The sequence below is a fragment of the Ursus arctos genome, unplaced genomic scaffold (genome assembly GCF_023065955.2).
Source record: "Ursus arctos isolate Adak ecotype North America unplaced genomic scaffold, UrsArc2.0 scaffold_3, whole genome shotgun sequence".
Classification (NCBI taxonomy): Eukaryota; Metazoa; Chordata; class Mammalia; order Carnivora; family Ursidae; genus Ursus; species Ursus arctos.
Window position 1 is genome coordinate 61,262,162 of NW_026622985.1, and position 24,218 is coordinate 61,286,379.

At 44.0% G+C, this 24,218-nt stretch overlaps 1 protein-coding gene across 2 annotated transcripts in view; it reads left to right on the forward strand.

Annotated features, from left to right (window-relative positions):
• NPSR1 (neuropeptide S receptor 1) overlaps positions 1 to 23,860 on the forward strand; it is a 142,580-nt gene extending 118,720 nt beyond the window's left edge. For both annotated transcript variants that reach the window (XM_026509079.3, XM_026509087.2), the window contains 4 exons: positions 2,300 to 2,376; positions 13,906 to 13,992; positions 18,618 to 18,798; positions 19,659 to 23,860. In XM_026509079.3, coding sequence (XP_026364864.2) covers positions 2,300 to 2,376; positions 13,906 to 13,992; positions 18,618 to 18,798; positions 19,659 to 19,749 — 436 coding nt within the window. In that variant the 3' untranslated portion in view covers positions 19,750 to 23,860. The remainder of the gene's footprint in view (positions 1 to 2,299; positions 2,377 to 13,905; positions 13,993 to 18,617; positions 18,799 to 19,658) is intronic.
• The last annotated feature ends 358 nt before the right edge of the window (positions 23,861 to 24,218 follow it).

Sequence of the window (24,218 nt, forward strand, 5' to 3'; positions counted from 1 at the left end):
GGAATGGAGAGGAAGGAACAAATCGTGGAGACATTTTGAAGGGACAGACCACAGAACTTGCTGATGAAAGAGACAAGGAAGGAGAAGCAGACAAATATAATTCAGAGATTTCTCTGATGCATGACTGCTCCACTCTGAGCAGTGGACTGATTTGGGTAATAAAGGGACACCCTACTTATCAAGAGTTGCTTTCCACTTGCCCAATGGGTCCTAAGGAGATGAAACAGAGATGACTTAGGCCCAAACCCCTAACACACAAGACCTTCCTCAATTTTCCATTGTGTATATGGCTGGTGACCAATAAATATTTGAATTATTGATTGATTTAGCACTGGGGCGGCAACTGTAATACATAATTAGTATTTCATGGTGGTTGTAACCTTTCCTTGTATTTCATTCACCTAGGGAGAAAGTTTCCCTGCTGTAACAAATGTCCAACTTAAAGTAAAGAATAGACTCACAAGTAATCTTTTCCTCATTTCTTCTCTAATGTAAACATGCAAATTCCAGAAAAATCCCTGGGCAGGTATATGCAAAGGAGTGGGCATGCTCCCAAAAGGCTCCAATTTCACCGGGAGTGCTCAGAGGGGTTCACTAAGCAAGAATGGGAAAAGCAAGAAAGAGCAGAAGGTTTTCAACACAATCATTAATTAAGTTATATTCTTAAGATCACTAAAAACAATTAGTGCTTTGTCAGCCACTGCAGACCAGAGCTCTGATTTTATTTTAACTAGTAAATCTCAGGAGGGAAGTTTGTGCCATTCTAAAGTAAAGCAACGCTTTGTCCCAAAGTTTTTAGTCGAGGTTCTTAATGTATTGGAAGCATCAAATAACGAATTAAAGAAGAGTATAAATTTTTATATTTATCAAAGGGGACAAAAGATGCAAAATTTCCTGATGACTTGAGTCACTAACACTTTGTTTTCCTGTGAGGTATGGATTATGTCATGCTACAGTCGGTGTGATGTTATGGGAAAAATGGGGAAAAGAGAGAGGGGACAGAAAATGGCATTTTTTGAGTCTCTGCTAATTTCGAAAGTGCTGTGTTTGGCATTTTCAATGTTGTCACATTTGATCCTCACCCCAAAAAAAACCTCCTAAGAGGTTTGTGTTATTAACTCCATTTTCGTGTACACAGAGGCCCAGTGCCTTAGTCTGTTCAGGCTTCTGTAACAAAATATTACAGCCTGGGTGGTTTGTAAACAACAGAACTTCAGTTCTCACAGTGCTGGAGGCTGGCCGTCCAAGAACAGGGCGCCAGCATGGTCAGAGTCTGGTGACAGCTCTCTTCTGGGCAGCAGTCTTCTCCTTATGCCCTCCCATGGTGGAGGAGGCTAGGGAGCTCTGTGGGGTGTCTTTGGTAAGAGCACTAATCCCATTCAGGAAGGCTGCACCCTCCTGACCTAATCACATCCCAGAGGTTCCACCTCCTACTACTATCACCTTGGTCATTAATATTTCAACATGTAAATTTCGGGGTGGGGACACAACCATTCAGCCTATATCAGTCAGCGTATTGCTTACCTATTGCTGGGTAACAAATTATCATGAACCCGGTGACTTAAAAAAACATACATTTACTATCTCCAGTGTCTTTGGCTCAGGAGTCTGGACATGGCTTAACTGGGCCTGGCTTACCCCTGCTTAAGCAAGGCAGCCATCAAGGTGTCTGCCAGGGCTGGGGTATCATCAGAGGCTCAACTGGGGAAGGATCTTTCCGGCTCCCGTGGGCTCTTGGCAGAATTAACTTTCTGGAGCTGTAGGACTCATGGCAGCCACAGAGAGAGACACTAGCAAGACAGGCGCTGCAATCTTACATGATCACAGGCACTTATCACCTTCAGCGCAATGCATGGATTAGAAGCAAGTCACAGTTCCCACCACACTCAAGGGGAGGGGATCTCACAAAGGCATGAACACCAGAGGCAGGAATCATGGAGCCACACTAAAGAGTGTCTAAGGTCAAGGTCATACAACCAGCAAGTAGTAGAGCTGGTTACAAATATAAATCTTTCTGATCCCAAACCCTGAGTTTAGATTCTAATCTCAGCTCTACCTCTAACCACCAAAGCTATCTTGGAGAAACCATTTCACTTCACCAGGTTTTAACCTCCTCAGTTAAAAAAGAGGTAGCTGTAATCTGCTGGGATTCTATTATCAGCAAGGATAGGGACCAGGCATGGTTTAGAGACCCCTCCCTCAGTACCTCATACTCAGGGAACTGGGAGTGGTCCTCTCTCTCTGTCCTCACAGTAGGGACCCACCAGCCATGTTAATATTACTTCTGTCCTTTCCACAGTGTCATCTATGCCATTGTGATCCGAACCATTTGGATTAAGAGCAAAGCCCACGAGACAGTGATCTCCAACTGCTCGGGTAAGTCTCTAATCAGCATTACCCCACTCTTGGGTAATTTTGCTTCTGTAGTGGTTTTTCTCTAGCAAATAGGAGCTTGGGCTTTTCCTGTATTCAACAAGGCTGCACTAATTCTGTCAGGACCCAGCCAGCAGATCAGACCCACCAAGGGCTCTCCTGGCAGGTGCTGCCTCTTCCATGTGACCTCCCTGCAGACTCGAGAAGGAAGGGGGAACTTCGGGTGCCAGGATCCAAAGGTCGCCATGGTTTCTTAGGCTTGGCAAAGAGGAACACCCTGGAGGACACTGGGTTGAAAAAAATTCTGTCCGAGGAGCACACATTCACTGAAGCACGGGCATAGACATTTCTACTTGGCTTGAATTTACAGATGGAGAAAACTGCCATCCACCCGCAGAATAATCCTTGACCCTAAGCCAGGCAAAGCATGATCAATGCTTTCCCAACACACCATCTCACCCCAGAAGGAGCCTGAGACCACCCACTGTAGCCATTCCCCAAATTCTGCGTCAGTAAACCTTAGCGCGGCAGGCGCTGGGACCTGGAGGCCCACCTGCCCCCTAGGCCAACACTGCTGCCCACCACCGGAGACCAACCCGGAAACGCAGTGACCCACGTGCCAGAAAGAGAGGGGCGAGGGCTCCTGGTTTTCTGTTTATTATGATGCGACTAGTTCTCTGCTCAGGCTCCCCACCTCCTCCCATTCCTCGTACGCACATGCACACATGCACCCCATCACACACCCAGTCTCTCACATGCACGCTTACACGCTCATGCACACCCACATATGCGCATTCACTCGCACGCACTCACACGAGGACAGCAGGCTCTAACGCAAATGCCCGGCATACAAAGGGCTGGTTTCTGTCCCAGGTGTGCCACCGAGAGCTGTGCCACCTTGCAAAGTTATTTAACCTCTCTGGCCTTCACGAGGTTAAAATAAGAGGACAGCCTAAACGGTCTCGAAGCCCTCCTCTTTTCAGACTGTGAGCGAATACCTTTACTGGACCCAGACAGTGCTCATTTTCCTCCCTCTCGAAGCTGCTTCTCCCAGTGTGACGGAGGGAAAGTCATAGGGATTCCCAAGTGGGCACTAATCAGCCGTGTCCCTTCTCTAGGAAAACTGGTAGCGACGTGTAAGTCTGGGTGTCTTCATCTGAATTCAGTTCAGTTCTGCTGCGTTTGCCACACGTCATCAGCGGTGCAAAGGGCTGGGAACGCCAAATGAATCCATAGCACGGTTTCAAACTAGAGGAAGCCTACAGTCCCGCACGGGGTTTCAGCGCTGGCTGCACGAGAGCATGGCCTGGGGAAACTTTCAAAGGCACCCATACCCGGAGACCGCTGCCTGAGAGATTCTGGTTCACTCTGCTTGGAGTGAGGCCTGGCATCGTTACTTCAGGAAAGCTCTTCAGATGATTTTAATGTGCAACCCAGTTTGACAACCTCTCCTCCAGTGGGAGACACAGTTGTAGGCAGCTGACTCCCCCAGTGATTGACGGGAGTAACCCAGAGGTGTGCGCGGGCTGCTTGGAAATTTTCCACCCATGAAATACCTATCATTCAACTTGTGACTCATTCTGGCCTCCGTGCAGATCCTCCACACACACGCCCTCATGCCAGGGTAGTTTCTGCATCCCGGTTTTTCTAGAAGAACAATCCGAACGAGTAAACACAAGTGCGTGCATTTGATTCATCATGAATGGCTTTGCTTAAAAGTCAGAATATTTGTCTGAAAAAAAAAGGAAGGAGACGTCCTTCCTCTATCAGATATCAAATAAATACATTAAATACTGTAATTGTTGAAATAGGGTATCTCTATCAAAGAATTACACAAAGAGGGGAAGAGAACAGAACAGAAACTCTAAAGGAAACCTTAGGAATTTAGAGAATGATAGTGTTTCATATCGATAGAGTAGTAGAGATTGTTCGGTAATTAGTGTTGTTGAGACAGCTTATTTGGAAATAAATACAGCTATCGTCCTACCTCATATGCCACAAGGAAATAAACTTTTTATTAAATATTTAAATGAAAGAGAGAGAGAAAGGAAAGAAAATATAAGAATCATTGTTTATAATCAGGAAAAATGGGAGAAGTTCTGAATACCTGCAATGAGGGATTGACTATAATTCTATAGACACACAATGAAATACTCCAGCTGTAAAAAGTATTGTGTAGTATACTTATTGCAATAGAAAGATGTCTATTATGTATCAGATTAAGAAGGAGAAAGTTATAACACTTTTATAACTATATGAATATATAGTAAATATTAGAATATGCATGTGCATATACAGATAGATGATAGCTAGCTGATGGATGGATGGATAGATAGATATAGATATATCTCAAACTGATGAATCCCTAAACATTCACTTACATTCTCAGTGAATGCGTAATGTCCAAGATTCAGAACTTTTCCCATTTTTCCTGATTACTGAGATACCCTATTTCAACAATTACAATATTATATAATATATAATTATATATATAATATATATAATTATATATATAATTTTTAATTATATATATAAATATATATATAAATATATATATATATAAATATATATAAATATATATATATATAATTTTTTAATTAAAAAAACCCAAACCTTGGCTCTTTGGCATTGCTTCTCTTCCACCCCACTCCCTCCAGAGTTTTGCTTTCAGAGCACTATTGTGGTCCCAGCCCCTGAAGTGTTCTGATTTGAAGTCTTTAAAATCTAAAAGGTGGCCATTACTGGTCAAGGGCCTGATTTTACCTCAATAGGCTGAGGCCTTCCTGTACTTGCAGATTTAAATTAGGTTGGTTTAAACCCCTGTCCCGTGCTTCTTGCCAGTTCCAGGAGGCTGGCGTGTCCTGAGCTCCACCCCTCCAGCGAGCTGTCATATTCGCCCACCAGCCTCATAGTGCTCTTCTGTTCCCTCTGCTCCTGGCCCAGCAAGCATGAGATCCACATCAGTTTCCTTGAGTTTATCACTCCCAAGAGTAAATAGAGCAAATGTTGCCAGAGGTTTGAGGGGATGAAAGGTTTCCATGTCCTATAAGCTGCCTTCCACCCTTTTCCAGCAGGGCTTTCACCACTGTGGTTGGGCTCTGTCTCACTCCACAGTCCCCCATATCTTCCTGGTACTAGATTCTCCAGTCCCTAAACTACTGGCTTCCCCTGTCCTCCAGTCTCTGAAATAGTACAAAGCCACATAGAGAGCGGTTTTCCCACTGATATACATGCCATTTCCCTCCCCAACGGTGGAAATGGCTACAGTCAATTTTTATTCTTTAATACAAGTCTACATCTCCATTGCCCCTATTTTTTTAGTTGTCCATATTAACACCAGTGAGCTCCTTCTAGAATGAGGCACAGATAGTAGTGTCAAAAGCCCATATACTCTCTGTATCTGATTCATAAATGGAACTCGCCTGATTTTCTCTTTGTTATTCCAGCCAGGCAGCTATGGCGTTGGCTGGTAAATAGATCTCCAGTGGTGTTAGCATGCCAGGATTATTGCTCATCAACATGGGGACATCAGCAATGATTAGTGTGAACAGCAGCACACTGTGTAAATACAGGCTGCAAAATTCAAGCTTTCATTTGTTTATGAACCACTCTTCCTACCGGCAAATATGTCTATGTTCTCTCCCTCAAAGGTGGACAGAAAGGAAAGAAAAAGAACTATTTAATAGGGGTGCCTGGGTGGCACAGCGGTTAAGCGCCTGCCTTCGGCTCAGGGCGTGATCCCGGCGTTCTGGGATCGAGCCCACATCAGGCTCCTCTGCTGTGAGCCTGCTTCTTCCTCTCCCACTCCCCCTGCTTGTGTTCCCTCCCTCGCTGGCTATCTCTGTTAAATAAATAAATAAATAAAATCTTTAAAAAAAAAAAAAAAAGAACTATTTAATAAATGATCTAACTACTTTTCCCACAAACAAGTGTGGAACACAAGAGGTAGAGGAGATGAGATTTTCAATCTTGTAGGTTATCTTTCATAAACAGGCATGCTCTTGATGCCTAGAGGGATCTACGTTTGTAAAATAGAGCACTTAACTGCATGGGGACAGGAGACGCGGGAGGTGCAGCCACAGAAGGCGCCAACCTATCTGCGTAGGCTTGCATCCAGCCGTCGTGGCTTGGGAGGCGTGATACGATCCACGCCACCGCCAAACTGCATGGTTCGAATCAAATGAGGCAGAATGAAGTGGAGGAAAAAGCTTTGGATTAGGAACTGGGTTAGAGTCCTCTTCATTTCTAGCTAAACGAATTTAAGATAAGCCCATTAACTGCTCTCGGCACCTTTCTTCACCGGTAAATGCAGGCAAAATGGCTTCTCTACAGATAACGACATTTAGCAAAAGACATAAAGAACTTCATGGAAAAAAAAGTAGAAAGATCTAAATAAATGAAGCTTATAACAAGTTCATGGATAGTAAGATTCAATAGCTCGAAGATGTCAATTCTCCCCAACAATCTACAGATTCATGTAGTTCCTGTCAAAATTAAAATGGGACATTTTATTGAGCTTGACAAACCAATTTTAAAATATACGTGGAAATTTCAAGAGCCAAGAATAGCCAAGACACTCGTTAAGAACTGGAACAAAGTAGGGGAGGTTTACTGTATTCAATATTAAAATCTATCATAAAGTCAGAGTGATTAATAGAGTATGGTATTGGCACAATACAGTAGACAAATAGAAAATGAAACAACCTCAAAACAGAACCTACATGTATATGAAAACTTGATATATGTCAGAAGATCATAGGGAAAGAAAGAAAACCGGCTGTTTACCTCAATTTATAGGCAAAAACAAATTCCAGGTGAATTGGAGACTGAAATTTTGTTAACTTTAAGCAGAGTAAAGAGCAATTTTATTTAAGTAAAAAATGAATTTATTCATGAATAGCGGAGAAATTGCAATTCGGGACAAGCAAGATATGGCAAACGTTAGGCAAGTCCGAAGAGACAAAGGGAAGGTGAGCTTCTACTAGGTTGTAGGAGGAACCCCGGGGAGGGCTGTTCTGAACAAAAGGTCATTGGAGAACCAGAGTTCCAGGTGGCGGCGGTTCCTCACTGGCGGCAGGCGGTGGTTGGTGCTTTGACGCTCAGGCAGGGAAAGCTCTTCCTTACTTTTCTTAAAGGCAGGAGACTAATCTCTGTGTGAAAAGTGAGCTCCCTTGTCCAAATGATTGTTTCTTCCTTCAGTTGGTTAGGCAGGCTGCAGGGAGTGGTACGTGCGTGTGAGCGCCCCCTTCAGGCCTTTCTGACTGTTTTAAGCGAGATTTCCTTTATGTTCAGGATACGTAAAACTTTTGAAAGAAAATGTAGGGTGATACCTTTATGACACTGGGATAAGGAAGGACTTCTTAAACAAGATCCAAGATATGTTAAATCATAAAAGAAGTGATAGATAAATTTGACTCTGTTAATATTAAAAAGTCAAGTACAAAGTGGGAGAAGTTATTTGCAGCACATAGACCTGGGAAAGGATTAGTATCTAGAATATATGAAGAACTCCTAAAACTCAATTTAAAAAAAGAGTTTTTAAAAAAGATGAATAGAATAAAAAAGTCCAGCATAGGAAATATGATTAATAATTTGTGATAATGTTGTAGGGTGACAGATGGTGACCACAAAGCGTGGTGAACACTGAGTAATGGATAGAATTGTTGAATCAATATGTTGTTCACTTGAAACTACTGTAACATTGCATGCTGATTCTACTTCAATTATAAAAAATATATACAACAACAACAAAAGATAAATAGAAAAAAAATGAGCAATACACAGGCATTTCACAGAAGGGAAAAAAGGAATGGCCAAAGCTAAGATTCTCAACCTCATTGATCATCAGGAAAATGCACATTTAAACCTCAGTTAGATACAATTTTCTATCCACAGAATTAGTAAAAATGTTAACGTCTGATCTTTCAAAGTGTCGAAAAGGGTATAGAGCTCATGGTTTATTTGGCAATATCACTCCTCAAAAACTTGGTAGACTTCTGATCCATTTGTTTTCAGTCAGTTTCATGTGCCAGTAACCATGTCCAAAAAGTCTTTCTTTATAAAATTCTCAGTTCTGACTTGTTTCTTGGCTTCCTCATGCCATCCCTGTCTTTAAATTCATGGAAGCTAGGTTGAAGCCATCTGAAACAATGGTCCAGAGGCCACATCCTGAGTCTCATCTTCTCCTCAGGAATGATTCTGAATGGGTCTTTGCTGGTCGAAACTTCTCAATGTTATCACTTGATTGGGGGACTGGGGTCAGCTTCACTGGCATAAGACTTGTACACTTAGAAGCCGTACACATTTGTTTTAACGCTCTGCTCACAGTTTCAGTTTGCACCAGCTCACGAGAAGTATGTATCTGTTACTATTAGGGGCTAGAAGTCTGGGATCGCAAACTAAGACTTTCTTTAACTTCCTGTCATTTTTGTTCATAAACCAACCAGCTCTTGTCTGAGTTCATCTCTTTTACCTAATACCTTGCTAACCACAGCTGGTAGCAGTCAACACACACTATTCACATTCCGTTTACCAACTGTGATGGTTAATTTTATGTCTCAACTTGAATGGCCTAAGGGATGCCCAGATAGCTGGCAAATCACTATTTCTGGGTGTGTCTGGAAGGCAGTTCTAGAAGCATTTGAATCGGTAGACTAAGTAAAGATGTTCTCACCAATGTCATAGGCATCATCCAATCTGTTGAGGGCCTGGATAGAATAAAAAGACAAAGGAAGGGCAAATCTGTTTGAGCTGGGACATCCGTCTTCCCCTGCCCTTGGACATCAACACAACTCCTTGGGCCTTGGGCTAGGCCCAGAATTTACACCATTGACTGCCCAAGTCTCCAGCCATTGTGCTCAGCTTTACAACAACGTCTTCCCTGGTTCTCATGCTTTGGACTTGGACTTAATTATACCACCAGCTTTCCTGGTTCTCCAGTTTATAGACAGCAAATCGTGGGTCTTCCCAGCCTCCCTAATTTTGTGAGCCAATTCCTATAATACATTTCCTTTTATGTATATCTCCACGTATTTCCTATTGGTTCCATCTTCTGGAGAGCCCTGACTGCTAAACCAGCCTTGTCCCATGGGCTCCAGGCTCAGTAGGCACACAATTTGACTTTGCAGGCATCGTATATGATGGTTCTATCAAATGGATCTCTAGTGTCCCAGCTTCCAGTTATCAGTTTCCTTGCCACCTGCTGCCAGCCCACAGGCCAATGCTACATGTTTTAGATTTTTGTTACGATAGCATTGCATATGAGACACCAATTTCTGCTTCAGTTAAGGAAACACTAGCTGCTATACCAAAGAGTAGCTTGACACAGTAGAACTTTGTTTCTTCTTTAATTAAAGTCCAATGGTCAGTAAAGGTCAAGGGGAAGGGCCCTGCTCCACACAGTCATTCAGAAACTCAAGCAGATGAAGATTCTGCCTCACTTACCAGATGGCCGTAAGGTATCTCTCAGCATCAACATCTAACAGTTAGGGGTGGGTGGAAGAGAGAGAGGAGGATTACTCAGGTGGTTTATCTGCGCCAGGCCTGAGAATACTGTCCATAGACTCTTCCCATCTTCCCGTAGGTAGAGCGACACCCTGCTGAAAAGCATAAGGTTTGGGGGACAGCTCACCTGTCCCTGCCACAATTATTTTAGGTCTGCCAGGTTTCCTGGTTCCACCAGAGCTGAGGAGCTGAGGAACAGAAAAGGCTGCAAGGTAGGTGAGTTAGGCCATACTTCCTCGTAAGTAGCTATGACCTCTGGTTTGTTAGAGGGTCCAAAAAAAAAAAAAAAAAAAAAACCCAAGGGAAGGTAGTGGTCAAAATCCCACAGCTAAGCAGATGAGACCTAATGCACTGGAAATATATAACACTGAGGTTTTATTTGTAGATAAACAGGCCATCAATGATCGGAAATCAAAAATTAATTTCAAATTTTAAAAATTTTACAATTCGGGCATGACTGTTAAAAACGTTTACATTTTTAAAATCAACCTGAAATACACAGACTTCCCAACACGTAAAAACGTTTATTTTTAAACATCCGCAGGTAGATTTCCTGGTTACAAACAAATCACTTGCACTCATTATAAGCCCACAGATGGAATAGTCCCCTCCCACCAGGAATAAATTGTCTCATTTAAAAATCCCAAGACACCAATTGCTCCCCCTTCAGGCGCTCAGTTCACAAACACAATGAATTCCCAGCGGCTCTGCAAGGGGCGTGAAGCGTGGGGAGGGAAGGAGCAGGAACTGGCCCCTTGGAGACTACATGGCCAGTGTGGGCCCTCACTAGGATGCGTCTGTGAATTAAGATTGCCTAAGGCAGCGTGCTGCTTCCAGTCCGCAATCTAATGGCCCTGCCGCCTCAAGGCTTCCCCAGCTATTAGTGCGCAGGGATGGCTGGATTTAACTGCTCTTTGCTCCAGCTCTGCGCCAAGGCCTGGGTGGAAATAATCCTTTTATCTCCCAATAAAGGAGAATTACTGGCATTTTGCAGCTCAGTTCTCTTTGAAGAGCCATCCTTAGAAGCTGGAGGCTTTGCATTTCCTAGAGGGGTCAGATTAAAGATGCTTTTCACGGATCTCGGATCTCGTTGGGAGTTCAAAGGGCAGGTAGTTGATTGTATTGTCACCAAGTTGCCCTGTGGAAAGTACTGCAAGGTTCCATTTTAAAAAAGACTTCAGAGCACAAATGTCATTCTCAAGAACTTTTCTGAAACACCAACCAAGTCTTCTCAACTATATTGTTTCGGAGGCAGCTGTTACTCCAGCAAATGGGGATATTTTGAAAGGATATAATTTGGTCGGCTGTATTTCTTAGTTGCCTCCCATGGGTAAAATCCTTCCGGGAGAATTTTTGGATGTATGTAGTTTCTATATACAGATAACAACAGTGTATAATAGACCATCTAAATGTAGTAATACCGTCTGTTCGCCTCCATAAAGGCACGTCATATTCATCCTGAAATACTATTAAAACTTTATTCATCCCAATTAATAAGGGAATTGACATTCTCAGCATAGGGCTTGGCATCTTGAATACATTATTTTATTTGTATATTCAAAACTCTGACTTTGGTGCGGGGCGCGCCTGGGTGGCTCAGTCGGCTAAGCGTCTGGCTCTTGGTCATGATCAGGTCATGATCTCAGGGTTGGGGGATCAATCGTGGGATTGTGGGATCCAGCCCTGCATGGGGCTCCACGCTCAGTGGAGAGTCTGCTTGAAAGATCCCCTCCTCTGCCCCTTTAAAAAAGCCTCTGAGTTTGGTGTCTTATGCCTCGTTTTTTAAATTGGGAAACTGAGGCTGGGAAGGGTTAATAGTTGCCTAAGGATACACAGCTGGTCATTGGTAGAGCTAGAAGGTATATTCAGGTCTGACCTGGGAGCTGTATCCTTCCCAGGAGACCCCCATGGAAATCAAGGTTTTTCAACCTTGGCATTATTGGTTTTGAGGACTAGATAATTCTGTTTTGCTGTCCTGTGCATCTAAGGATGTTTAGCAGCATGCCTGGCCTCTACACACGAGATGGCAAGAGCAGCCCCCCGCACACTGAGACAACAAAAATGTGTCCGGACATTGGCAAATGTAACCCTCGGGGGCAATACCGCCCCTAGCTTAGAACCGATGCTGTAAATGCTTCTGAAACATTGGCTTCCTTATGTCACTGACATCTTGCACGGAGTAATATGAAGCCCTAATAGTACCTGAGAGTGGCCTCACAAGGCATACAGTAAGAAATAAAAAACCAGTTCTAATTAGCATTTCAGCTTATTGCATATAAAAGCTTACTCCTATTATTCCTGGTAACCGTTTGTCCTCTCCAGTGGGTAAATGCTCACACTGTGAAAAGACTCAGAAGCTTCCATGGTTTACGGTCACCTCAGGAATTCAGCCCAGACTCCCTGGGAAGACATTCTAGGTCTTTCCACTTTGGCCTCAGTTCTCCCCCCTGAAAATCAACATTCTTTTAAGCTCCAGCCAAGTGAGGTGATGCCCCCGTGGTCCAAATACATCAGACGTTTTCTGGTTTCTGCGTCTTGGCTGAGGACACTCCATCTGCTTCACGAGTCTCTCCCAGTCTCGCTCCCACACCCCCCAGCTCCACCTCTGGATTCCCTGCATCCGTCCTGCGGCCTGCCCCACATAGCACTGGGGGACGGCTCTCTCCCTCACAGCTGGTTTTCCTCTCTCATCTCACCCAGCCTTGTCCTCACCCAGGGCAGTGTGTGATCTTTCCTGCTGGACTGAAACCTCCTCGAGAACAGGAACTCGATTTTAGCCTCCTCTGTTCAGTCCTTACCTCCTGGCAGATGTGCCCTGTTGGTCAGAGTGGGCTGGATTAGACTGGCGAGGGTCTAGAATGATAGTGCAAAGGTCAACTGCAGACCAGTTTCCATGGGATTTAAATAAATTTCAAACATGGAACCTGAACACTGTAGTGAGGACAGGCGAGCACAGCTGTTGGCCTCTAGTGTACAACCATCCTGCCCCATACGACAGGTGCCCCGGGTAGGCCTTTGACATGGGCCACCACTAGGACCCTGCTCATTGAGCCCCAATTGGTGGCATCCAGCTAGGGGTGCTTGGGACTGGCATCCTATCCGTGCTTTCCTCGCTGAGGGTGTGTTGGGGCAAGGTTGCAGGCATCCACAGGAAGGGCACCTTTTCCCAGTTTTCACAAAGGCGCCATATTGCCTGGCAGAAGCTCTGACAGTAAAAACTCCTCTGCGGTGGCAGGGACCCTGCGTCCAACATCTCCATTCCCAAATATACCATCTACACACTCCTTTTACTAAGAGCTATCACTTTGAATTCTGTCCACCCTAATCAACTTTTGTTTTACCACTACTTCTTAACTAGAGAGAGGTTTGTATTCATTGATTCAACAAATATTTATTAATCACTCACTAAGTTTAAGGATACAGCAATGAAGAAAACAAAGTCCCTGCCTCCATCAAGCTTCTATTCTAATAGATTCTTGTATTTACCCCTCGGGTGTTTGCCATCAAACCACAGCCCACATAGAATTAAATTATATATCCAGGCTCCTACTTGGGACAGGTTTTGTTTTGTTTTGTTTTGTTTTGTTTTTCATATCCCTGGCTTAAGCTTTTGTTGAGAGTGGATTTTCTGAGTTAGAAGAACGAGTAAGTCTGGGGTAACCATTCTAAGAAAGTGGCTTTGCCCTAAGTTGCCGAAGTGACTAGATGGGTAGCTTAGCATTGCCCCCTGGCTAATTCCAGGTCACAAGGCTAATTCCAGCTTCAGCTGATTCAGGGCATTCAGCCAAGACTCTGGAGAGAGTCTGGATGTCCCAATCATTTGCATTTTATATTAAGCTGCAACCTGAGCAGTTTCTAGCAACCAGCCCAAAGCCATCTCTATTCTGAAAATATCCAAGGAGGTCCTCCCAGGACCAAGGAGGTGAGCAGGATCTAAGTGGTCCCATGATGGCTATGGATCTAACCTGTAATGTTCCTACTGGCAAAAACACTACTTCGTTTCACCATTCCCCCCTTTTGTATCTCCAGATGGAAAGCTGTGCACCAGCTACCACCGAGGGCTCATCTCAAAGGCAAAAATCAAAGCCATCAAGTATAGCATTGTCATCATTCTGGGTAAGGAAAGTCCTTCCTCGTGTTGCAGAACTGTACGAACATTCCAAAGCAAGCTTGTCCCAGGAGCTGGTGGTGGAGAGCCCACACAAGAAAGGAATTTGCCAGAACTCTACCTTTGTCTGACTGGAGAGAAATGTGTGGAATTTACCAGTCCATCTATGTCTCCTTCAACGGCAGACAGTGGTTCCTGATCCCTCCCTTTATGACTATAGTTGCCCACCAAGACCAGGGGGTGGATAATTTGGAGAAAGTCAATTAAGTCATAACTAGCCGAATGATGCTCACAATTACCCAGTTGACCCAGTTGCATTCTCCGAGACACAATCTCTCCTAGGACTGGAGTGTATGAGCAAAGAAAGACAGAAGTGGCATTCCATTTCTTCTGGATATTTAATTGCAGGGTCACTACAAGTCCCTCCCTAATGGCCACTTTACCTTCTTCCCTTTCTCTCTACTCCTAAGACCCATTAATATCACTTCATCTTAGGAAAAACGGTATTTCTAGAGCACATAACATGCATCAGACTGGTGTGTATTCTTTGCTATTCTCAAACCTTCAAAGCTTCCTCCCCCTTACTCCCTCTTAGCTAATGACCTTGCTCCATGTTTCCCTAAGAAAATACAGTATCAGAATAGAACTCCCTCATCCTCTCATCCTCCTCCCTTCACTCCATCGACCTATCTGCCTTTCTACAATGTGCTCTGTCTTTTCTCCTATTCCTTTGGATAAACTGGCATTGCTTCTTTCAAAGCCCAGAATGATTGTTGGAGCCCCAAATCCCATTCCTTGCTGCCTCCTCAGGAATTTCGTGCTCTCATTATCTCCCTTCCCTAACAGGTCTCGCCTTAACCTGATCGTACGCACGTAAAGGGTGTGCAGGAGGCCCCTCGGTGAACTCCTCAGAACACACCTGCTTCACCACTCTCTCTTCTAGCACAACTCCTCCACGTTTTACTCCCCATTCTCTGGAGGCTGTTTCTATCCTCTTTCTCTCCTGAATCCACCCTCATCAAGGTTATCACAACCTCTAAAAGGCCAGTGTCAATTCTCAATCTTCATCTTATAAGCAATGTGTTATCAGTTTCTCTTTCTTAGAACACTTCCTTTGCTTAGAAATTATGTTTATGATTTCTACTTGAGATCTTGATTTGTATTTCAAATAAGCTTATCATAGTCAACATGTCAAACCAAAAGTCTTGGCATGTTCTCCTCCCCCCTGCAAAGTAAGTCTTCCCCCAGTTGTCTCCATTTCGGTAAATGACACCATCTTTCACCCAGTGTCTGTATTAAAAACCTAAGGGTCATCTATCTGTCATTATTCTATTTCTCTGACATCCCACATAACTAGTGCATCAGCAAGGCCTGAAGGCTTTACCTGCAAATTGTTCTCACACCCAACCAGTCCTCACTATCTATACAACTCCTGTCTTAGTCAAAGCTTCCACCAATTTCTGCCTAGAACACTATAACTGGTCTTCTCTTTATTCCTTTTCTGCAAAATAGCCAATGTGATCTTTAAGACTGTAAATCAGGTATCATTACCATCCCTCAAACCCACCTCTGGCTTCCCATCACATTGGAATAAAACCCTGCAGTTCTACCATGTGTGATCTATCCCTCAGCCAGGTCTCCAGCCTCGCTCCCAGCGCTCTCCTCCTTGCTCATTCTCTCCCAGTTGCATTGATCTTCTTGCTATTTCTTCAAAATGTCCACTTGTTTGCACCTGGGGGACCTCGCGCTCTTTCCGCCACCTGAAATACTCTTCCTCCCGATGGCCTGGCTCCCTCCTCACATCATTTTGTTTCCCAGCAGTGCTCCCTCCTCAGCCAGGCCTCCTTTGCAAGTCTTAAGTAGCCCTCCTCTAGTCTTTACCCAGATGTATTTTTAGTCCTATTCCCACTTCTCCCTGAATATTATATCTATTGATCTGCTTATTGTCTGTCCCCCCTACTGGCTTAAATCCATGGGAGCAATGACTTTTGCTTTTGTGTTCCTTATATATTGTCACCAAAGCCTGAAATAGGATCCCACATACACTAGATGCTTCATTAATACTTGCTGGGAAAAAATGAATTAGGATATGCAAGAGGGAAAGGGATTTGTGCTATTTTCTTTTTATGTAGCTCAAATACTCCCCTCCCTACCCCTCCTGCAGCTCCTGGGAGCCCTGAGAAAGCAGGCCTCTCACATTAGCTGCATGTCCAATCACCAAAACAGTCAATCTCACCTTTCCGAGACGCCATTGCAAATTGCCAAACAGACCAGGCGCAGTGGGACTCGGCCAGCAGAACAGGCACCAAACAGCAGTGCAGGCAGAGCTGGGGCTAAAGCTTATACAACCACGGGGCTCACAGCCCTTCCCCAGCAGCTGACGCAGCAGCGCAGAGATTCTCTTGCCTTCCCAGACGGTCAGAAACAGATATACACATCCCCTGGATGGTGAGTCGGGAAAGAAATGTTATACGTGTGTTCCAGAGCCAACATAATTATTTGTAATCAGGAATCAGATGCTCAGGCCCTGGGGGTCCTTTAGTCGGAGAGCAGAGAGGCCCGCAAGAGGGTCAGCTGGTGTTAACAGCCCAGTCAGACCAAACCAGCCCTTCCTATAACAGATATGTTGTAAAGCCCCTTTACCATCCTGAAATGAAATGTATAATTAATACTCTCTACCTAACATGTCTTAAAAGATCAATATGTAATAACTTAAAGAGGACTAGAGAGAAAATAATGTATAATAAAACAGAGCAGATTTCACTATGTAAATACGTGGCCACAGCGACACTGGAAGGATAATGAAGCAGGCCGCTAGAGGTAGTAACAGCTACAAAGGAAAATCAATACAGGTGTGTTTTCATGGAGACATGAAAATAAAGCAGCATTGCTGTCAGGACTTGATTTTGTGAGCAGGTAAATAAATCCTGCTAAAGTTCCAAATTAAAGAAAGTAATCTTTCCTCCCTTTGCAAAGGAATTGCATTTCTGGAAAATTCACTATTAAAAAAAATATTTGTGTTCACATATAGAATAGAGTTAGGTTTCCAGACTGGGGTAATTATAAACAGAGTTCTCTGCTACATAAATGCTCACCTGGGCATTCAAAGGATATATGGGACACAGGTGGGACGGCCGGCCCCACACAGCAGGCCTGGTATCCCTGGGCAAACCAGATCCCCCACCAGCCCTGCACAGGCACATATGAACATGCACATTTTTTTCAAAATGCCCCTGAAAGGCAATTTTGTCCCTTGCTGCCCCAGAACCACCATTCTAGGCCAATGTGAGGCTTAACTAACCTCCAGCAGCCAGAATGCTCAGTGGTCTTTGTGTTTCCACTGTTCCTCTTTAATCCATTGCCAAGGCCTGGGGAATAAACACGCGCCAGTCAAATAGTTACAGGGGAGAGTTGGCCCCGCAAGCAGGTGGCGAAGGAAACCTGACTTCTCTACGGAAAAGTACTATGGGTAAGAAAGGGGGACAGGGGGGTGGAGAGGATGTAGCAAGAAAGTGGAAGAGGACATGTCCCTGTGTAGTCAACCCCAAGGCTGTTTACCTTGGTACATGTGGACATAAGTCCGGTTCTCCGGAGAAAGAGGAAATAGACATATATGTAAAGAGAATTATTACTATTATAAGGAATTGGCTCACATGATTAAGGAGCTGAGAAGTCCCAGGGTCTGCAGACCCAGGAGAGCCGATGGTGTAGTTCCAGGCCGAGTCTGAGTGTGAAAGAAGGTGGGAGAAGAATGATGTCCCAGCTAGAAGGTAGTCAAGCTGACAGCATGAATCCTCTCTCACTCAGCTTTTTGTTCCATTCAAGCCTTCCAGGGATTGCATGGGGCCCACCCACATCGAAGAGGACAGTCCGCTCTACCTTGTCTACCAGTTCAAATGTTCAGCTCATCCAGAAACACTCAGCAATAATGTTTCACCAAATATCTAGGCACCCCCTGACCTAGTCAAGGTGACCCATAAAATTACCACCCCAGTCACCATCCATTTCCTCTAGGATTTGGAGACAAACAGAATCAGGGGCACACACATACCGATTGACTTGGAGAGGGATAGAGGGCAGTTATTTTCTGGAGTGGCTGACTTAGAAACTGAAAAGAAAGTTAAGAACATTGTGATGAAACCAGACTGTGCTTTGAAAACATTAGGCACCACCTTTTCCCCCTGCCATACCCTAAAACCAGGAGTCACTATTGGTCAATACGCTTCCTGTTCTTTTGCTGTTGCTGTTTGTTTGCTTGTTTGTTTGTTTGTTTCATAGCGTCTCCAAAGAGTTTTGTTGGTTTTCCTTCCACACTATGTGGGATGAGAGGCTGAGGCCATGCCAAGCATTTCCCAAACTTTCCATAAAGGCTCACAACAGGGGTCAAATCAAATCCTCCCTTTACAAATTCACTCAACTCTAGCAACGTATCTGTGCGATGTGTACGCGTGCGTGTGTATATGTGCGTGTGTGTGCGTAAACATGACATTAACGTTGACACGCAACTGTTCTAAATATTTCCAAGAGATCTCAGGTGCTAAGGAACCTCCTATTTGCAGCTCCACTTGGGGCCGCCCCTGAAAGCCCCCTCAGCTGTGGTCTACTACGGGGCTAATGACTCTCTTCTCCCCAGCCTTCATCTGCTGTTGGAGTCCATACTTCTTCTTCGACATATTGGACAATTTCAGTCTTCTTCCAGACACCGAGGAACGCTTTTATGCCTCTGTGATCATTCAGAACCTGCCAGCCTTGAACAGTGCCATCAACCCTCTCATCTACTGTGTCTTCAGCAGCTCCGTCTGCTTTCCCTGCAGGTAAGGGGCACTCCTGCCCGGGCCAGGGCAAATCGCCACTGTACGTGGACTGCAACATGTGTCTTTTCTTTCAGTGCTCCCTGGCAGCTTATAGATGAGATGCTTGAGGGTCAGAATCCTGCTAGTGTGACAAATTCCAACCCAGGTCTAGCTCGTGGTCCATGCTCTTTCTCCTGTACCCCCTCACCTGCGATAACAACCATCTTAATCAGGTCACACATAGAAGGACTTTCTTTTGTTCGAAGCTTCCCAACATGAATTTCCTCAATACAATCCTGTAGGGATAGCAGGGCCCAAAGCATTATTACCATGTTATAGATAAATAGATGAAGGCTCATGAAGGGAAGTGACATTACTGAGGTTATATGAAAAATAAGTACCAAAGCTGAAATTAGATTCCTCCCACAACTACTCAGTCATGTTGCTGTTTTTGAGCTGTTTTGCTGCATAAACTACAGACAATAGGTGGAGCGATCCATAAGAGATAGAATAGAAAAATAGTTTAAGGCTTGGGTTTAATGCCAGTGGCTGAGGTTCAAATCATGCCATTGCTGACTCATAGCTATGTGTTTACTTTGAGCAAGTTATTTAACTTCCATAAAACTCAGTGTCCTTGCCTATAAAATGGGGCTAGTAGCAGTGCCTACCCAGGCTCTGGTACCTGCCAGTGGGAAGGAGGGCTATGAGGGGTGGGGAAGGAAGGTGTGTATGTGGGCGGGGGGAGAGGGGGTACACATTTAAAGTGCTTACAACAGTGTTTGATCCTCAATACATCCTCCATAACTATTATTGTTTAACATCCTCGCTTCCCTCTTCATCAGGTCAAATTATCTTCTCTCCCTGATTTATTCTTTCTCTAGGAAGCAAACTTCACGGGATTCCAGAATGACCTTCCGGGAGAGAACTCAGAGGCATGAGATGCAGGTTCTATCCAAGCCAGAATTTATCTAGACTCTGGGGCAGTAGGATTGCTAGGCTGAACCCCATCAGCAAGTCTGGGTCCCTGTCACCACCTTGGGCATGCGCATGGAGCCCGAGATGACTTCTCCATCCTGTTCCTTCCATCACTTGGAAGATGCACAAGGCAAGCATCCTATGGAGTGTGTGTCATCTGCATCAGCAAGTACTGGCCAATGTGAGGTCACCACCTACTCATGCCAGCCAGGAAAGATGCTCCCTCCTTCCCCGTGACTCCCAGCCCTCCTTCCCACTGGTCAACACCAGAACCCAGTGGACAGAGGCATCTCCGGCCCAAGGTCCAGGTGTGGGCAAGCAGAGGGGACTAAAGAAGTACGGTCGTACTGCAAGAGTCTTCTAATTACAACTGAAGATGCAAATAAAAGACTTGTTGAAGCCTAGATTTCCACCCCTCCATCTTTGGATTGCCAGTTCAGTAGTTGTAGCCAAGAAGGTATTTGTCCTTGAAATGTGAACAAATTCATTTCGAGGCACGGGTACGTTGGGTCTCCCCTGTGGGTAGCCTCGGTTTGCAGTTGGGTGTGTTGGCAGCAATTAACCTCACAGTCTTGTAGCAATAGATGATTTGTCAAAAGATCCCAATGCTGGCCCTCTAGAGGAAGGTTAAAATTGAGGGGTTCTTTCTCTGATGGGAAAAAATAATAATACTAAGAAGTCATGGGCCCCAGACCGCCAGTCTCTGAGAGTTGGGACCTGGGTTTCATATGTCTTTGAGGCTCTGCAACGGCCCCTCCCTTGGCTTTCCACATCTGGGCCACTCTGGGCTCCAGTCCTCACCCTGAAGGGTCGCCTCTTCCCCTCTGACCTTTCTGAACCCTCTCTTTAGTTGGGAGCTGAATCCCTGTGGCTTTTCCAGGCACGATATTCCTGTAAGCTATTGGTTTTGCACGTCGCAGCCATTGTCTATCTAACACCTCGGCCAGAAAGTGCTGGTGGGTTTATTTTGACAAGTCTGGAGTTTGGTATTTATAAGCCTAATCCAAGTGAAATATGACTAAATGTTTTCTAGTCAATTTTTGCCATCAGATTTTTTCATAAGTGGAAATGGCATAATTTAATTTGATTATATATACATCCCCACCCACGGCTCTGGAATGTGCGTGAGCTCCTTATTTTTAGCCTCACATACATTCTTGACATTAAAATCTCCTTGGCAAAATCCTCCTTCCCAGAATTATTCTGAGCTTAAGTCTTTTTTTTTGGCCTACCGCTAGTGGAGTCATTAAAATGTGCAGTATATTTTAATAGCACTCCATTCCTCATTATGGTGTCAACCCAGAAACTGCATGTTTAAGGTCACAGTGGCATTTTTTCCCACAAACTCTCTTATCAATTCTGTCTGTCCTTAGGGAAAGTATCTCTTTAGGCAGAAATCAGATTCCTCAGTCACCATCTCTCTGAGAATTATTCTCTGAATTGAGGAAACTGAAATCTAGTTTTATGTCGACACAATAGTTTTGAAGGCTGCCTCCCTTTCTGTCCAATCAGCTAAATAGGAGAAGGCCTGGACGGGTTGGTGGTCGAGAAGTACTTTTCAACGTTTCGCTTTAAATCAAGATGCACTGCGGAAGACCCACACAGAACCGTTGCTAAAATAGCTGCATGCACGGAAGCCAATTAACAGAACAAAATCTGGCAGGTGTCCTGGATGGCAAAACGGGAGGCCTGGGTTCTCCTGACAGATGCTTTCAATCTCCGTCAAGTTCTGGTCTGCAAGAGGCATTCCATGCCCACCTCATCTATCAATAGAGTCTGACAGTGAAGGAGAGAGCGGAGTGCGGGGCTTTGTGCTCCTTAGAAACTGGGAATGCGATTCTGTAGTTGCCCTAATGCTTGTCTCTCCTTCCCCGAGAAGACTGGCCATCAGAAAGATAATGGCTCGCATAGCTACAGGGGAAGTGGCCGCTCAAATGAAACTTGCTTTATTATGGTGTGGATTCTGGAATCCTCATCTGCACGTATCTGCTAAGCTTGGGGAAATACGATTTAAATGTTATTAGAACACTGGTAATTACTAGTCTTCGGACCTTGGGAAAAATCATTTAATGCCTTTGGGCATCCACCATATCATCTGTAAAATGGGAACAGAGTAAGGCTGGAGCAGAGGATCTTGTGGGGTCTTTATAGATGCAGTTCTGAGACCAAAATGGTTTAAATGACACCCAGAGAATCAGACCTTCTGAAATTCTTTCTCCAGGGGACCAATGACTTGGTGACTCAACACTGAGTCATTTGCCCTTTAGAAGGTGTAACTTCCCCATCTATCAGTATGACCTCAGAGAAACATTTCCCAATCGAGAAATACAGTTTGAGCTGCAGAAAATGAGAAGCTTAGTGTTGTGATGTCACTGTGGGTAGCCGTGGATGCCCAAGTGGGGTCACAGAAGTCAGCAAGGCACTATGCCAAAGAAAGATGAGTACTGCCTACACTGAGATGTCCCAGAGGTCTATGGTTACATTATCTCATAGCTTCAGGCACAGGTGAAAATTTAGGATAACAAGAGTAGGTGTGCTTAATATATTTAGCCATGCTCTAGAAATAAGTGTGTCCACTTTACGGAACTAAATTAAACATGAATGGTTAAAACTTCTCTGCTTTCAGGCTTGTGTGAAGCATAATTTAATTGAAGTTTAATTTCACCAAGCAACATGTCCTATCATTTTTTTCCGGAAAGTGGCAATACCTTTTTAATGGCCCTAATTTGAAATCCATCATGAGAAAAAAAGTATCCCTTTTAAAGCAAACAAACATGCAACCTAAACTTTCTTCCTTCATTTCAACAAGTTTGTACACACATACACAGACATGACTTTGCTTTTTCCTTCTGCATGTGCCGTGTGGAGAGAGGCCACAAGCCTGGGTCTGCTGAGGGAACAGGAAAACAAAAACGCTTAGAGCAGGAAGTAAAGTGATTCTGTACTTCTAGAATCATCTTAGGTGAACTACAGACCTGCTGGCAACTGCAGTTCTTTTATCATCATCTGAATATACCTCATTTGATATGCAGCTCTCCCCATGTTCCCTACTGCTTTTCAATTGCATTTGATTAAAGGAAGATAGCCCCATTTAGGTGCCAGCCTCCTTGCTTTGGGAATCATGAAAAACCCATGCCTCATTGCTCTGCAACTGCATTTTTAAAATGCATTATCCACAACAGGGCTGGTCCAGTTAACATTTTAGAAGTGCAGCTCCATGCTTGTAGAATGTTAACGTGGACAGCGGCTTGGCTCGTGGAGTCTCATGGTTTGCGGACTGCTCAGGGACCCTCTGAGAGGTTCCCAGGAGATGTGACTCAGTATTACCATTTCTACACACAGCAAGAGCACATGTCTAGAGAAAACTAAATGTAGGAAAATTGGTGAAAGGTCTTAAACAAAACATAAAAACCACAGTTCATAAAGGAAAAGAGCAATACATTTGATTACTTAAAATTAGAAACTCTGTTCATCGAAATCCATCATAGGAAGGGTGAAAAGGCAAGCCGTAGACTGGGAGAGGATGTTTGTAACACGTGTAACTGAGCAAGAGGGAGTATTCAGAATATTTAAAACTCATACTAATCAGTAAGAAAAGACAATGGAGGACAGGAAAATGGTCAAGACTTGACTTCAGGAACAAGGTTGTCCAAACAGCCAGTAAACATGTGTCATGTTTAATCCCATTAAAAGTCAGGAGAAGGTAAATTAAATCACAATGAGAAAATAATATGCACCCACCGGACTGGCAAAAATGTAAAACTTTGAAAAATATCGAGTACTGGTGAGGACGTGGAGCAGAAATTCTCATTCTGTTCTGGTGGGTGAATAATTAGTACAACCATTCTGGAAAATTATGTACCTTTTACTAGTAAACTTAAGGATGCGTCTACCCCATGACCTTGAAATTCCTTCCTGAGTACACACACCACAGAAGAGTATAATTAAATGCACCATGATATATGTGAAAGAATATTCATAATAACATTGATTATAAGAACCCCCACTGGAGGCAAAGCAAATGCCCACCAACAGTAGAATAAACAGATGATGATACAGATCACACAGTAGGATCCTTTACAGTAACAGAAATGAAAAAAAAAAAAAACCCACAGCTACTTACCGCAACATGAAAAAAATCTTTCAAATCATAACATAAAAGTAAAGAAGATTGATACCAAAAGATAACATATATAATTTGATTCATATGAAATTCAAACCCAGCCAAAATTAAACGACTGTGTTTCGGGGTGCGCACATAGATGATACAATTCTTAAGCAAAGCAAGAAAACTACTTTTTATAAAAGCTAAGAACGGGGCAGCTTTGTGGGGAGAGAAGCGCTATCTTTGAGAGGGGGCATGCAGAAGAGGGATGGACAGGACTCTATTTCTCGCTCTGGGTGACTCTTACATGTTCTAATTACTCATTAAGCTGTGTATTTCTGTTCTGTGCACTTTTGTGAAT